This window comes from Neopelma chrysocephalum, unplaced genomic scaffold (assembly GCF_003984885.1).
Source record: "Neopelma chrysocephalum unplaced genomic scaffold, ASM398488v2 Primary Assembly neopelma1_124, whole genome shotgun sequence".
Lineage (NCBI taxonomy): Eukaryota > Metazoa > Chordata > Aves > Passeriformes > Pipridae > Neopelma > Neopelma chrysocephalum.
This window is the reverse complement of record NW_020897786.1, coordinates 2,157,255-2,172,012: the sequence shown is the minus strand read 5'-3', so window position 1 is coordinate 2,172,012 and position 14,758 is coordinate 2,157,255. Positions and strand designations below refer to the sequence as shown.

Here is a 14,758-nt window from a genome sequence, read left to right as displayed (position 1 = left end):
CTCGCTGTGATTTATCCCAGCCATTTCCCTTCAAAAACAAGGCCCCCGTGCCAGCCCCGCTGCCTCCCAGGCAGCCGCACGCTGCCCCAGGCCCCGAGCGGTGCAAAGCGGGGCAGGATTTGCCCCTTAGTGGGTTGCTTGAAGAGCAGGAGGGTGGTTACTGTGGGATCCCCTCCTAGGATCATTCCCCCACAGCACAGGGATATTTGAAGCTGACTGGAAGCCAGGGGATGCTCAGATGCAGAGCTTTCCCCAGGATCCTGAAGCAGCTCCGTTTTCCACAGACATCTCTGGGAAGCAGGTTGGTGTTTTTTCTACCAACAATTTTATTGAAAAGGCTGTGGGGCTTTTTTTTTTCCCTTTTTTTTTTTTCTCCCTTTTCCCAGTCAGCAGCCATGCTCGAGAAAGAGATTTCCCTTCGCCTCTGGGCATCTAGTTAAAAACTGAGCAGTAAAAATGCTGCAGAAAAATGGAAAATATTGAAAATATCTCATGACAAACAAACAAAAAAATCTCTTCCAAATAAAGATCTGTTTTCTTCTCTTTTTTCCATCAGAAAAGCTTTTAGTGTGCAAAATGTTGACCGCTTGGATTTCTTCTCCCAGCAGGCTGGGATGCACCTGCCTCTGCTCCAGGAGAGTGGGTTTTCAGAAAGCTAAAAATCACTGGGCAGCACTGTTACCTCCACATCTGTCTCTCTTGTGAGCCTCCTGTGCCCCCACCGGACCCATGGCAGGGTGGGAGGTCCCCAGGGAAAGAGGTGGCACGGCCAACCCGCGGGCGAGCCCTTCCCCACAGGCCCGGGAAGGGGGAGGAAAGCCCAAAGTTATTTGGTCCCTAGCGTGATGAGTTCCTGTTAGTTCTCAGTCTGTCACAGACAGGGGAGGCGTGTGAGGCTACGGGCAGAGCAGGTGGAGGCGTTAGAGGTTGTCATACATGCGCAGTGTTTTCTCCAGCTGCTGGCTGACGCGCTGGTAGAAGACGATCTGCTGTCTTAGGTAGGACTGCATCATCCTCTTGAAGTCAGCCACGCGGCGCTCGTGGAAGTGGTTCATCTCGGCCTGCAGGGCGAAGCCCACCACGCGGCAGCGCTTGCGGATCCCGTCGGCCTCCTCCTGGTCCATCCTGCCCTCGTCGCTCATCCGCTGGCTCTCCTTCACCTTCGCGAAGGCGCCTGGCAAGGCAGGGAGCAGGATGAGAGGCTGGCGGATCTGTGTGACCCTCCAGCCCCCTTCCCCGGCCTTCCTGGTTGATCCCACCACCCTCCATGCTGGGGCACCAGCCTGGACTCAAAACAGAGGCGCAGAGCTGCCCCACATGAGTATAGGAGGGATCTACTTGCATTTCCCTATGCCCATCAAACCCATCCCTCTCCTCCAGGCAGAGAAAGACCAGGAGCCTTTTCCCTCTGGACTCTGGCCTCCCCAGCTCCTTTTCCATCCCATCTCTGGGCACACAGCCTCATGTTTAGCTGGTTTTGGGGTCTGGGCTCCTGGAGGGCTGCAACTCAAGGCTTTGGGTGCTAAGCTAAAAATGCAGGGCAGCATTAGCACAGCCAAGCACCCCAGCCAAGCCTGCCCTCCAAATATTCCATGGTATCCCATAAATGGGGGTCAGGAGCAGCCCTGGGAGACCCCAGACCAGGAGGTAGTGAACCAGGATGGGGGAAGGGCGTGTGGTGCTGTCTGGAGCTCAGCTGGGAAACCATCTCCCTCTCCCAGAGGCAGCTGATGCTCTGACACCAGTTTTTCCCTCTCCATGTTTTTTTACAGCTCAGTTTCGAAAGAATCCTGCCTGGCTCCAGCCCTGCATTCCTCCCCCTCATTAGCACAGAGGCTAAAAAACTAAAAACAAGATCTGGCCTGCACTGGGCTTTTTTCCCTTATCCCTGCCCCTTGCAGGGAGCACCAGACCCGGGGTTACGGTGCTCCCGCTGCACCAGCCCTGCTCCCAGCAGAGAGGATGAGGAGGAGGAAGAAGCAAAGGTTGGAGGCCAAATCCTGCCTTCCGCCCTGCCCACGCAGCCTCGCTTCCGGACGGGATCCAGCCCCTCTCCATGGGTAAACAACACTGGGAGGAAAGGCAAAGAAGCTGCTGGGGCAGGATTGTACTCTCCTTGCTCCCTTTGCCTTCCCAGCCTCCCCCAGGAATGTGCAGCGAGGCACAGACATCCCTGGATGCTTGGACACAGATGGCCCTGGCTTCACCCTGGGGAAAACTTGTCCCCCAAAATCTGGGGATGCTAGTGTGGGTGTCCCCTCCCTGCTATGGGCAGCTGGGCTGGGAGGAGTGTGTGGACTTCGGCCCTGCTCCCACACCCAGCTGCGTCAGCCTGGGTGCAAAGGGCCATCGAGTCCTCCCTGCCTGCCACCCGCCCCAGGAAGAGTACAGAAAACACTTCTCACCCTCTCTGACCCCACCGGCTCCAGGGAACTAGGACAAACGGGATGCAGGGAGCTCTGACAGCCCAGGTGTGCTAACCCACTCCTCCTGGACTCGGAGGTGCGGGGACATACTCCTGAAAAGCGTGACCCTGGTTGTCCCCAGGAGGTTCAGTGTGTCGTCCCCCAGGGGCATGTCCCCATCCCACTGCCCTGCACAGCCCACTCTGCTCCTCTGGCCCACTCAAGGCCATGTCCAGCCATGTCCCAGCCCCGAGAGAGCAAGCTCCAGCATCCCTGCTGGCCACCCATCTGCCACCTTGGCAGTGGGTGGGATGCTCAAGAGGTGCCAGACAGGTCACCACAGAGCCACCAGCAGTGGTGCTGGCTCCTGCTAATGGTCTCAAGGAGTGACACCCATGCTGATGCCCACAAAAGAAGCACCAGCAGCAGTTATGGAGCCCACAGCATCACTGTGGCAGACCCTGGACCCAATAGCCCTAGCAGCCTCTCCCAGCTGGAGTGACTGGAGGGTTGTGCCAGCGAGGACCACACTGCTTCCCTAGGAGCCACAGACATTGGTTTCCATTCTCATTCCCATTCTCATTTCCCATTCCCTTCATGGCCCAACAAAAGATTTCCTCATTGCATCCCCATACCACTCCCCACAATGTTCCCACTCCCCACGCTGTTCCCACTCACATGGAGCCGTTCCCAGGGAGAAGAAGGCCTCCTTACCTTTCTGGAGGTGGATGATGTCTGGAAAGTTGGAGAGGAGCCCTTGGTATAAGGAAAGCGTGTCCAGCATGAGGAACAGGTCATTCTTGGGCTGCTCAGCAAACATCTCCCCCACAGTCTCGTAGGTCTTGCCTGTGTGGGAGATGGCATTGTTGAGGGCATCCAAGCTGTAGGGAGGGTCCATGTGGAAGGAGTGGCTGATGGCTTGGAAGGCATTGCCCAACTTCTGGAACTCCTTCCGGAAGCCCCCCACGTGCTTGCGCACCAGCTCCAAGGCCACGTTGGTCAGCTGCAGGACGCTGTCGTCCATCTTCTTGCTGAAGGCCTTGAAGGCATCCACGCGGTCCTCCACGTCCTGCAGGTCCTGGTGCTCCGTGGGAATCTGGATGGTGAGGAGGAAGCTGGCGCCCACCATCTCATCCTTTTCTGCCCGGCGTTTGCCCAGCTTCCACTGCTTCTCGTCACGGCAGCAGAGGAAGTGCTGGAAGCCCTCGTACTGGGAGAGGACGGGGTGGCTGGTCATGTGGTCCATCCAGAGGATCAGTCGCCGCTTGCGCTTCTCAATGAAGTCCTCCTCAAAGCGGCCAGTGGCCTGCTTCTCGGGCAGGTGGGGCACCGAGATCACCGTGAACTTGTGCAGGAGGCGGTTGTAGAGCCAGTCGAAGTGCTTGTACCGCCGGTACACGGGCGAGTTGATGTTGCTGGGGGTCAGCTTGTAGGAGATGTAGCTCTTGATGCCCTTGAACTTGGTCTGCTTGGTGGGGTCCTCCACGGAACAGATGAAGGGGTGGGGGTTCGCCCTCCACTGGGGACCTCTGGAGCCCATCTCGATGCAGTATGTCTCAGAGATCTTGGACATCAGGGGCACGTCGCCCAGGATGAAGGCTTCCACACCGGAGCGGACGAAGCAGGAGAAGCGGTTGAGGTTCCTCCCTACCACGCTGCCCCTCTTGGAGGAGCTCATGCTATCCTGCCTCTCCAGCGCCGGCTTGGGCCGGTACCCGGCATGCTGGTGGTGGCCGTAGGCCTCCGGGTACTGCAGATTGGGTGAGGGGTGCCCGTTGGTACCCGGGGCGCTCCGGGGCTCCTCCACCACCGTGCACGCATCGTCCCAGTCATCCCAATCATCATCATCGTCGTCCTCAAAACTGCCCTGGTAGGAGATGCCGGGATTGGGGGATGCTGAGTAGAAGGAGGAGTCGTGCCCGGGGGAGCCGGCCGGGCTGCTGGAGTAGTCCGTGTAGTTGGAGCCCGACCGGGAGCGGAGGATCTCGACATAGGAAGCAGGGAAGAGGCCGGTCTCCCCGCGGCTGTTTTGGCCCTGTAACCACCCGTCCAGGGAGTTCTCACTGAAGATGACGAGCTCCTCGTTCTCCTGGATGCTGATCTCCTCTTTGTTTTCGCTCTGGAAGTTGTAAAGCGCTCTGGCTTTCAACGCCATGGCCGGTCGCGGGTCGGGAAGAGGAGGGGGGGGACAGCGGAACGCAATCCCCCCAGCCAAAACAACCCCCCCAGGCAATACCACAGGCTCGCTCGGCTCCGGGATCACCACCACGCGCTGTGGGAAATGGCTTGGCCGCTTTCCCAGAGAAATTAAAAAAAAACGGCGAAGAAGAAATCCCTTACGAGGTGACGCCAAGTTCCGTGTGTCCAAGTGACCCCCCCGATCCCGGCACCCCTGTTAAAAACAACATTCCCCAGTTAAAAACAACATTCCCCAGTTAAAAACGACATTTCCTGGATAAAAACAAGATTCCTGGTCAGGCGAGCGGCGTTTCCCTGGCTCCTCCGGGATGTGAACCCCGGCCGGCCCAAGAGCCGGGCTCTGCCATGTCCACGCAGGGTTTATCTCGCTGGGACGCTGATCCCGAGGTTTCACTTTCCGTGAGGAAAACCTCTGGCTGCCAGCGAGGAAATATATCCCAAGCGACTTTTCTCGGGGGTCCTGTGGATAAAACACCCCAAATTTTCCCCTGCCAGCAGCTGCCTGTCGGTGGGTGCTGGGAAATCGTCGGGAACGACCCCCAAACCCTGCCCAACCTCCCAGTGATCCCGGGATTTCCTTTCCGGGCCGACTTTCCCGGCGGCTGGCGGGGTTTGGTTTTTCCCCTGAAATCCGTAAATCTCACGCAGGACGGAGGTGGAGGGGACGGCGGTGGGGCTGGCGGGGGTGCCGGTGCTGATGCCGGTGTCGGTGGGGGAGATGGTGCCGGGGCTGGTCCCGTTGCCAGCGGGGTTGGCGGAACCGGTGCCGAGGCTGGTCCCGCTGCCGGGGGCGGTACCGGGGCTGGTCCCGTTGCCGGTGCCGATGCCGGTCCCGCTGGCGGTGCCGGTCCCGTTGCCGGAGGGGGTGGCGGAGCCAGCCGCCAGCCTCCCGTGACGCAGGGCAGCGCGGCGCTCCCCGCTCCGCCGTCCGGTTCGCAGCGAGGAGCAGCCCGGCCCGGCCCGGCTTGGCCAGCCGCACGCTGCCCTCTGCAGGCAGCCGGTCCCGGGGGCGCGAATCCTCGCCCGCGGTGGCACTGGCTGCTCCTGCGTCTCTGCCGGGATATTCCCCTCGGCCGTGCCCGGTCACGGCCCGCAGCGTCCCTTCCCAGCCCCGGGGCGGAGGGGGAAACTGAGGCACGGGGTGAGCGGGCTGGGGGGGGGGGGCGCCGGGGCCTCCGCGCCGCGCGGGGGCGCTGCGGGCGCGGCCCGGGCGGAAGCGGCCGGCGCGCGGGTGTTGCCATGGAGGAGCTGAGCGCGGCGCTGGCGGCGGGCGTGGGGCTGGCGGGGCCCTGCAGCCCGGCCGCGCCGCACCCCCGCCTGGCCGCCTACAAGCCCCGCGGCGGCCCCGGGCAGGTCGAGCGCCGGCAGCGCCTCCTCCGCATCCAGAGAGAGTGAGCGCGGGAGCGGGCGAGCGGGCGCCGCCAGGGATGGGGCGCGGGGGGCGAGCGGGCCGCGTTAGGCCGCCCTAGGGCTGCGTGTGGGGAGGCGGCCCGGTTTGGGTGTGGGGTGCGGTGGGTGACCTGCCTCCCCACGGGGTTGTTTCCTCGCCCCCCCAGGAGGCGGTTGGACTACGTGAACCATGCCAGGAGGCTGGCGGAGGACGACTGGGCAGGGATGGAGAGCGAGGGCGAGGAGAAGGATGGGGAAGATGCGGAGGAAGAGGAGATGGACGTGGATGCTGGCAAAAAGTTGCCCAAGCGCTACGCCAATCAGGTGAGGAGCCACCTGTGTCCCCATGGCGGGGTGTGGGTGTGAGGCAGGGCCAGGGTGAGGGATGTGGGGTGGTTTGAGGCCACGGCGATGGCCGTTTTGGGGCTGAGAAGAATGTGTCCTGCCTGACTTGGTGCTCAGAGAGAAACTGTGCTTCAGTTTGCCTCCAAAACATGCTGAGTTCAAATGGAATATAAGTGGAAATGGGCTGCCTGTGTGCTTTAGTCGTTTGGGTTGGAAAAGATCTCGAAGGTCATTGAGTCCAGCCATTAAGCCTGCCCCACTGCATTCCCCACTTCGGGAGATTTCAGATCAGCTAGCAGCATTAGTACCCTGTTAAGCAGCACTCAGCTAAAGATTTCTGTCTTTCCCTGTGTTTGGGACACCAGGAAGGAAAGGAAAACTCAGCTGGGTTTTATCAGCCTGGGTGCTGTACTGGTCCTAAAAGGCACGCAGCCACTTGGGCAATGTTTGAGGAGGTCAGTTTCTCTGGGCTCTTTAATCCTAATATTTTTGAATCTCTAAGCTCTTTCATGTTTTTAAAAATAGAGTGCTGGAGTGGGGACCAAGGTGTGAGGTGGCCAAGCGAGGACTGTGAGCCCTGTTCTGTAGTCTGAAGCTCAGTCAGCAGCTGGGAAGCAAGAGAAAGACTTGAAGAGTGTGTTAGGCAGGTTGAGGTTGATTAGAGAAAGAGGGAAGGAGCCCTTTTGGGGGTGACAAGCAGTGCCAGCTGCCTCTAAAATGCCCAGTGTAGCTGTTGAAGCCAAGTCAAAACCTCCTTGCTTTATTCTTGAGTTGTTCGTTGTCCATAACTTTAGGAGAGTTGTTACTAACTCATTCTTTTTCCTGGTTTCTCTGTAGCTGATGCTGTCAGAGTGGCTGGTGGATGTACCCTCGGATCTGGAGCAGGAGTGGGTTGTGGTGGTGTGTCCTGTGGGGAAAAGGGCACTCATCGTGGCCTCCAGGGTAAGTGGTAGCAGAGGTGGGGGTCTCACCAGCTGCTAAAGGACCTGGTTTATGTTTCCAGCCAGCATAAAGCTGGCTTGACAGTTTTTTTTCTCTCCTCGTTCCTCACAGGGCACAACAGCAGCTTACACCAAGAGTGGCTTCTGTGTCAACAGGTTCCCATCCCTGCTGCCCGGGGGGAACCGGCACAACTCAGCCAGCGAGAAAGGTACAGGTGTGAGGAGACATTTGGGATGGAGGGAGGGGAGCTGCCTGCTTCTGCCTGGGAATGTGTGTGCTTGCAGGCTCAGTGCTGCTCCTCCAGCTCCCCTGAGCCCCAGAGTTATGCCCTTTTTCGTGCTGATAGGTAGTCAACCTCAGGCCTGTTTCTATATCTCTGGAGATAACTAGATGTGGACAAATACCTTTATGCTAGATAAGCACTTGGAGTCCCAGAATGGTTTGGATTTGGAAGGGATCTTAAAGGTCATCTTGTTCCACCCCCCTGCCGTGGGTAGGGGCACCTTCCACTATCCTGGGTTGCTCTAAGGCCCATCTGACCTGGTCTTGAACACTTCCAGGGATGGGGCAGCCACAGCTTCTCTGGCCTCATTGCCCTCACAGGGAAGAATTTCTTCCTAACATCTAATCTAAAACTGCCTTTTTCCTGTTTAAAACCATTGCCCTTTATCCTGTCACATCTTTTAATTAGCCTGATTGACTGACACTCTTAAACCCCAATATCCTCTCTGTCCTCTGAAAGAGACCTGTGTGTGCTGTCATCTTCCTTACTACCTCTCGGAGTACAGTTTTTTGGCCCAGAAAAAAAGAGGTTTATTACCTGGCAAATGCCATTTTCTGAAACATGCCCTTGCCTGCTGTGCCTCTGGCTGGTCCCTTTGTAGCCTCATGGGACTCCTCAAGCTCAAGGCTTTTTGGGGTCACAGTTTCTTTTAACAGAAGGGGGTCCCTCTGCGCCTGGCAGCCTTACATCAGGGCAGGATTAATGCTGGAGAGCTGTGGCCTGGCATTTGCCAGTTGGGTTAGGCAGAGTCTGGAGCAGGTATGGACCTCCCTGTGTTTGTGTGTGCAGTGTACACCATCCTGGACTGTATCTACAATGAGGCCCAGCGAACCTACTATATCCTCGATGTGATGTGCTGGAGAGGACACCCTGTTTATGATTGCCAGGTACTGAATCCCTGCCCTCCCTGTTGTTCCCTGCTCCAGCACTGTATGTAGCTCACTCTGCAAAATGTGGATATTTCTCCCAAGCACCAGCGTCTTTTCAGCTTTTGGGCTGCTGGAACTGTGTACGTGTTTTGTGGGGGAGTAGCAGGGTTTGGGGTGCTGGTTCTGTAGGGGGAGTCGATTTTGTAAATCTCCCAGGTGAATGCAGAGGAGTGAAGGCACTCAGCAGGTGCTGATGGGTGATGTGTAGTGAATAGTCACTAACTCTCTGTGTCCTTTCACAGACTGACTTCAGATTCTTCTGGCTGTCCTCAAAGATCCAAGAGGAGAAAGGGCTGGGAGAGACAAGCAGGATTAATCCGGTAAGTCCTTTTGTACTGAGAAGGAGGCTGAGGGGTAAGCTCTCCTGTTCAGCAGGCTTCAGCAGTTTCTTTCACAAGCGGAAGCTTTCTTTCTTTTTTTCTTTCTCCTCATGGATCAGGCTTCAAAGTGTACATCTGATGAAATGGGATGCCGTGGTCAGGATGTAAATGGAACCACTGAATATTGTAAATGAGTGCAGTGGGATTTATTTCCCCCATCCAAAGTGCTGAGGGATATCACACTGCAGGGTATCAGCTAACTTCCATGCTGTTTTTAGCTTTCCTTTGAAATGGAATGGAAAGCCAGTGTGGTTTCTGCAGGGGCAGTGCTGGTTGGCAGCCTGACTACAGTGGGGCTTATTCTTGCAGTCTTGTGGGTTTGTAAAGCTTTAAGCCTTCCCTCTGTTTAAACTGATCATTGAAGTTGTTCAGATGAATGCTGGATTGTCACCCAGAATCCCTGCTGAGCCAGGATAAAAAGTCTTCCTTTGAAGACTTATATATGGAGGTCAGACCTAGAACCCACAGCAGCTTGGAACATGATTTTTGGGTACAGACATGAGGGATTTCTCTGCTCAGGCACAGCCAAGCAGAGCAGCTCCTGTGAGCTACTCATCTCAGTGATAAATGGGGCTGACGCAGTGAAGGTGTCTGTGCTTGGAGAACATCCTGTTCTGACTCCCAACAGGAATATCCAGAAGATAGCTACCTAATGAAGGGGGGTCATTTCAGCTTTCATTTCCTGGGTTGAAATATTGGCTTGGCTGAGCCAGCAGCCTGCAACAGATGTCTGTCTACTTTGCATCCTGCCTGGAGGTCATAATTTTCTCTTCAGCTCTCCTGAAAGGTCCTTCGTGCAGTCTTGGGTGCTTAGGAAAAAAGGTATCAGGAGCATGTGGGAGCTGTTCCTCACCCTTTCCCTTTCGTGCTGGATCCTGCACTGGGAGAACCCTTCCTTCTTAGCTGCCTCCGCACCGGTGCTGGACTCAGCAACTTGTTTGCCTTTAGGCCACACAGTTGCCCCTCTAACCCTCTCTTACTCTTTCAGTACAAATTTGTGGGCCTGCAGAACTTCCCTTGCTCCTCGGACAGCCTGTGTGAGCTGCTGGCTACGGACTTCCCCTTTGAGGTGAGAACATCCAGGTGGGGGCCTGGACCTCAGCCTCAGCAACAGCCCTGCTGTGCCTCTGCCGGTGCTGGGAGAGAGGTGCATCCCCTCTGCTTGGGAATTTGCTCTCCCAAAGCTGCAGGAAGCTTGCTGAGCTGCGCTGCTGTTCCCCTGTGTGTGGGATGGATGCCTTTATGCCCATGGTTGATCTGTTGCCTTGTCAACAGGTACAGGCCTCATCCAACCACACAGATAAGCAAGAGTTAAACCATGGCATTCCATGGGTTTGTGCTGCCCTTGCTGCACTTGGCTGGGTCTGAAAAAGCATTTGGGGTGAGAGTGTTGATAGGGACACTCAGGCTGCCTCCAGAAGCAGCACAACTCACATTCCCATAGCAGTGTGATGGACACTCTTTAGGGCCAAAGTTGGCTCTATGTGGGCTTGCGTGGGTTTCCTTAGTCTGGCTGCTTCCATGTTCTGTGTCCAAGGCACCTGGCTGTTTTCTGGGAAGGAAGGAGAAGGGTGATGGTAAGATCCCAATGGTTTCTGAGAGGTTTGGGTCTTCAGAGTGGGTGCCTGGGGTGTACTGGAGCTGGGGGAGGATGGCTGTGACAGAAATGGCTGAACAGGACACCTGTGTTCGCTTCATCAGCTTTAGAAGTAGAATCATAGAATCATACAATATCCTGAGTTGAAAGGGACCCACTAGTATCATCAAAGTCCAACTCCTGGCCCTGCACAGGACAGCCCCAGCAATCCCACCATGTGCCTGAGAGCATTGTCCAAAGGGTCCCTGAGCTCTGGCAAGCTTAGGACCATGACCATTTCCTTAGGGAGTTTGTTCCATTGCCCGACCACCCTCTGGGGGAAGAATCTGTTCCTCGTATCCACCCTAAACCTCACCTGACAAAACTGTTGTGCTATTCTGGCCTTTGGGGAAGGGCAAGACAGGCAAATCCACGTGCCACCTCACTCAGCTCCATGTGGTTGTGAGCAGTGAGTCACAGGCCCTCATGGAATCAGCTCTGGCTGCTCTTGCCTGCCCTGGCTGACTTCTCACTGGAGGGGAGGAGGATGGAGGAGGCAGTGGCATTCCGGCCCAGTGACAACATCTGGAAGCCAGAAGCTCCTTCAGTGTCTGCTGCAGTTCTTGGGAGTGCCCAGTCTCAGCCCCACACCAGGAACAGCCTCCACAGAGGTTTCTTGTCCTGCAAAGGCAAAAGCCACATTGATGTGATAGTGTCTCTTGTGCTGCCCCATCCCGAGTTAGCCATTAATGTAAGTGCAGGTTTAAATTAAGGGACACTAATTTGGCTGTGAGGGCTGACTTTGCTTGTCAAAGCCAGGACAGCCACCAGAGTGACTCGGAAAGTCCCAGCCCCTGGCTGGTCTTGCCAGACCCTGCTCTGAACATGGATCAGGGGAGGCATCCCAGCTTTCCTGCAACTGAGTTGCTTAATGACAAATCTCTGAGTGCCTCTGTAGAAACAGTCATTCCTGTCTTTCCTGAGTAAAAGCTTCATTCCTTCCTGAGGCATCTGGTCCCAAGAGGAAAGGCTGAGGAGTGTTGCCTCGCTGTGGTCAGAGTGGGAAACTTTCGGGCTACGAAAGAGGCCATTGCGAAACTCTGGAGCAGGAGATGGAGCTGAACGGACTCCAGATGTGTAATCCAGCTGTGATTTGCCCCCCTGGTCTTTTGATACATTGGGGTGGAACCCCAAGAAGTGAAATGTGGTGTAATTGTTTTAACGCAGCCTTAACCCCTCTGGAACCATGGTGCTACTTCCAGGATGAAGGGAGCCGTGGGTCCCTCTGGTGTGCCACAAGAGGGAGCCCAAAAATCCCCCAAAACAGCTTCCACCACCGGCACAGAAGAGAATAAACTTTGCAGAAAGCAAAATACATCCTGGTTATGGATAGTGAAGGATAACAGAGGTGGTCTTAGGCTTGGGCCCAGCATCTGGTGATCCTGACAGGAATCTCGTGTGTGTGGTGGCAGCAGAGGTGGTCAGTGCTTTCAGATTTGGGACTTGAGAGTTAATCTGTAACCTGAGAGTTAGGGCCTGACCTGCTCTATTCAGCAGAATTTTATTCCCCTGAGTTCAGTGGACTTTGGATCAGTTGACTGGCTCTGAATTTCAAGTGGTTTTTGGAGTGGATCTTAAGAGCTACTGTCCTTCTCACAGATCTGAGTAAAACCACGCTCAGGTTTCCACAAAGGCAGGGGAGCCAAAGCCTCTGAGAAACCCCAGTGTGAAGGAATGGGAGGACCGTTAAGCATCTAAAATCTGGAAAGCGTGGCTGTGGAGTGTGGAACCCTGCCAGGCCAGTCTCTCCTCAGGTTCTGTCATTTAGGGACAGTGTCAGCCCTTGTTCTCATGTGGCTGCTGTCACTGCAGTGACTCAGGGTAGGGACCCAGCCAACAAATTAAATAAACGGGAAGGAATATGGGAGTCACTTAAATCAGGGAAGGGAGAACATGACCTAACTTCACCAGGCTGAACTCCTTTGAATTCTCCATCTTGGGGAAGATATTTGGAACAGTCTGAAAGGCGTTTCCAGGCTCTGATCTTTACCAAAACATTCCTGTGGGTGCTGGAGTATCCCTGTTGCTCATCAAGTGCCACGCATCCACAGGAATGGGCTGGATATGCTGAGGTGCTGCAGAATCTGGCTCTTCCCAAGAGGCAGGGGGAGGGAAAAGCTTTGCACTTTAGATATCCAGAGGGGTTACACAAGCTCATCATGATGCTTTCTGTTCTATTTTATGTTTTCCTAGCAGAGGAATCCCCCCTTTTCTGGGATTATTTTGCAAGATGTTAACAGTGACTGAAAATTGTAGACAGAGTAGTAGCAGAAGCTTTACTGTCTCTGCCATAGGTTAGCACCCATGGAGCAGAAATGGATATATGCTGCTCTGTGCTGTGCTCAGCCTGGGTGTCTGTTCTGGGGGCTGTAGGCTTGGGGAGGAGCCTCAGAGCGATTCATCCCAAGATGGGCTTTTGTTCTCCTCTCTTCTGCCCACTCAGCCACTCTTCTTCATAACCAAATGGCTTTTTAAGAGATTGTGAAGCTGAGCTAAGAGGAGCACCACCTTCAGCGTTAGTCAGCCTGACAGTAAGATCCAGCCTCACAGAGCACACCCTGGGAAGCACAGGAAGAGGGGGAATGAGAATCCCTGAGCATGGCAGGAAAGTGGGGAAAATGTCAGACAGCTGCAGCACTGCAGAGTGTGGAAATAGTAGCACAAGAGTTAAGCCTAAATCTTCAAAGTCCTGAGTGCCCTTAACTGTCATTGATTGCTGGAGAAGTTCTCTCCTGGGAAACATTAAGAATTTTATTGGCATACACCAGTTAAAAGAGCTGTTAGGAATTGGGGCTCCTTGGCATCGTGCACTTGGACTAATTACTTTCCAAATGTATTATTTAAAATAACCCTAATCCAGTAAAGTGGGCTGCCTTATTCAGAAACCTGCTGGCTTTTCTGCAGAGTGGGATGAGAGCATCCAGAGGATGCTGCTCTGTGCCGACAGCGGGCTGGAATTGTTTGCCTTTGACAATTTAAAGCCACCTGGGAGTCGCTGATCTTTCAGGGCAGGAGCTCTGCAGGTCTCTTCTTTCCCTTCCGCTATTTATTGCACTGCTTGGGGAAAAATGATCCAGCTGTTGGTTTTGGCCTGCAAATGGAGAGCAGAGCTGTCGTCTGGCGCCCGGTCATCCACCTGCGGCAGCCTCAGCTCTGCCCTTTCATTCACTCTCTCCTGTCCGCAGGTTGACGGGCTGCTCTTCTATCACAGGCAAACCCACTACACCCCCGGCAGCACCCCGCTGGTGGGCTGGCTCCGGCCCTACATGGTGCCTGAAATCCTGGGGCTCACCGTGCCCTCCACCGCGCTCACGGCCAAACCGAACTACGCCGGGCGGCAGCTCCAGCAGATCATCGAGAGCAAAAGGAGTAAAAAGCTGGCGGTGGAAAAGGGCGACCCGAGCAGCGTGGTGGCCGCGAAGAACGGACATTACGAGCTGGAACACTTGTCTACCCCTCAGCCAGAAAAGTCTCTGGAGGGCCAGGAGGGAGCAGTGAGCCAAATGGAGAGTTAAGATGCTGGGACAGGCCAGCTGGAGAGGGAGCAGGGAAAAGGCTCCCTTCTTCTCACTGTCCTTCATGCTCCTGAGAGGGGGCAAAGTAATGATGATAGGATAGCTTTGTTTCAAGGGCATGACAGTGGAATATCTTGCCCCAAGGGCTGGTTTTTGGTTTTGTTTTTATTTTTTTTTTAATTTTTTTTTTTTGCCAAGGCTTCTGTGAGTCCTTAACAGGATTGTCTGGTTCTCTGCTAAGGCAGTCATGCGTTGGGACGTGCTGCAGGGATACAGTTCAGCTCCTGACCCTGCTTCTCCTGAAGCTCTGGCAAAGCTCCAGCATAGGAACAAGTGCTCGGACCTCTGAGGTGCAGCTGCTGCTCATGACCCCAAGTAGCAGCCCCACCTTCCTGACCCCAGAAATGGGGGCTTCTCGGCCTTTGATCCAGCTGTTTTCTGAGGCCTTCGCAATGAAAGTTTTGGGGTCAGTCTGCTTCTTACTAACAAAAAGTTGGCAGTGAGCTTCTGTAAATCCAAAGGGTGGACTTTGCACACCCACATGTTCTTAGGACAATCTAAATTTTCCTTGCATTGCAGCAGGTCCTGCCTTGGAGCACGGCTTTGTGCAGAGTGAGTGCAGCAGAAGCCTCTCTCTCCTCAAGGCTTTTCTCAGTGGGGGGAGGAAGGAATGGCTTCGCTCTGAAAAACACTACCATTGATCGTGCCAAATAAAAGGTTTCTCAGAAAGACAAA

At 55.2% G+C, this 14,758-nt stretch overlaps 2 protein-coding genes across 2 annotated transcripts; one reads left to right on the top strand and one right to left on the bottom strand.

Annotated features, from left to right (window-relative positions):
• Positions 1-306: 306 nt before the first annotated feature.
• Positions 307-5,348, bottom strand: SNX33 (sorting nexin 33). Its single transcript, XM_027698032.1, has 2 exons — positions 3,120-5,348; positions 307-1,174 (listed from the first exon to the last, which is right to left on the bottom strand). The coding sequence occupies exons 1-2, from the start codon at positions 4,558-4,560 to the stop codon at positions 921-923; spliced, it is 1,695 nt and encodes a 564-aa protein (XP_027553833.1). The 5' UTR covers positions 4,561-5,348; the 3' UTR covers positions 307-920.
• Positions 5,349-5,828: 480 nt separating this feature from the next.
• SNUPN (snurportin 1) lies at positions 5,829-14,758 on the top strand. The gene is made up of 8 exons (XM_027698033.1): positions 5,829-5,995; positions 6,161-6,317; positions 7,176-7,280; positions 7,392-7,488; positions 8,353-8,450; positions 8,735-8,812; positions 9,861-9,941; positions 13,694-14,758. The coding sequence occupies exons 1-8, from the start codon at positions 5,844-5,846 to the stop codon at positions 14,021-14,023; spliced, it is 1,098 nt and encodes a 365-aa protein (XP_027553834.1). The 5' UTR covers positions 5,829-5,843; the 3' UTR covers positions 14,024-14,758.

Coding starts and splice junctions, on each gene's coding strand:
- SNX33 (XM_027698032.1), bottom strand. CDS start 4,560: ATGGCGTTGAAAGCCAGAGCGCTTTACAACTTCCAGAGCGAAAACAAA. Junction 1,175..3,119: donor CATCATCCACCTCCAGAAAG/GTAAGGAGGCCT, acceptor CTGCCTTGCCAG/GCGCCTTCGCGAAGGTGAAG.
- SNUPN (XM_027698033.1), top strand. CDS start 5,844: ATGGAGGAGCTGAGCGCGGCGCTGGCGGCGGGCGTGGGGCTGGCGGGG. Junction 7,281..7,391: donor CACTCATCGTGGCCTCCAGG/GTAAGTGGTAGC, acceptor CGTTCCTCACAG/GGCACAACAGCAGCTTACAC. Junction 8,813..9,860: donor AGACAAGCAGGATTAATCCG/GTAAGTCCTTTT, acceptor TTACTCTTTCAG/TACAAATTTGTGGGCCTGCA.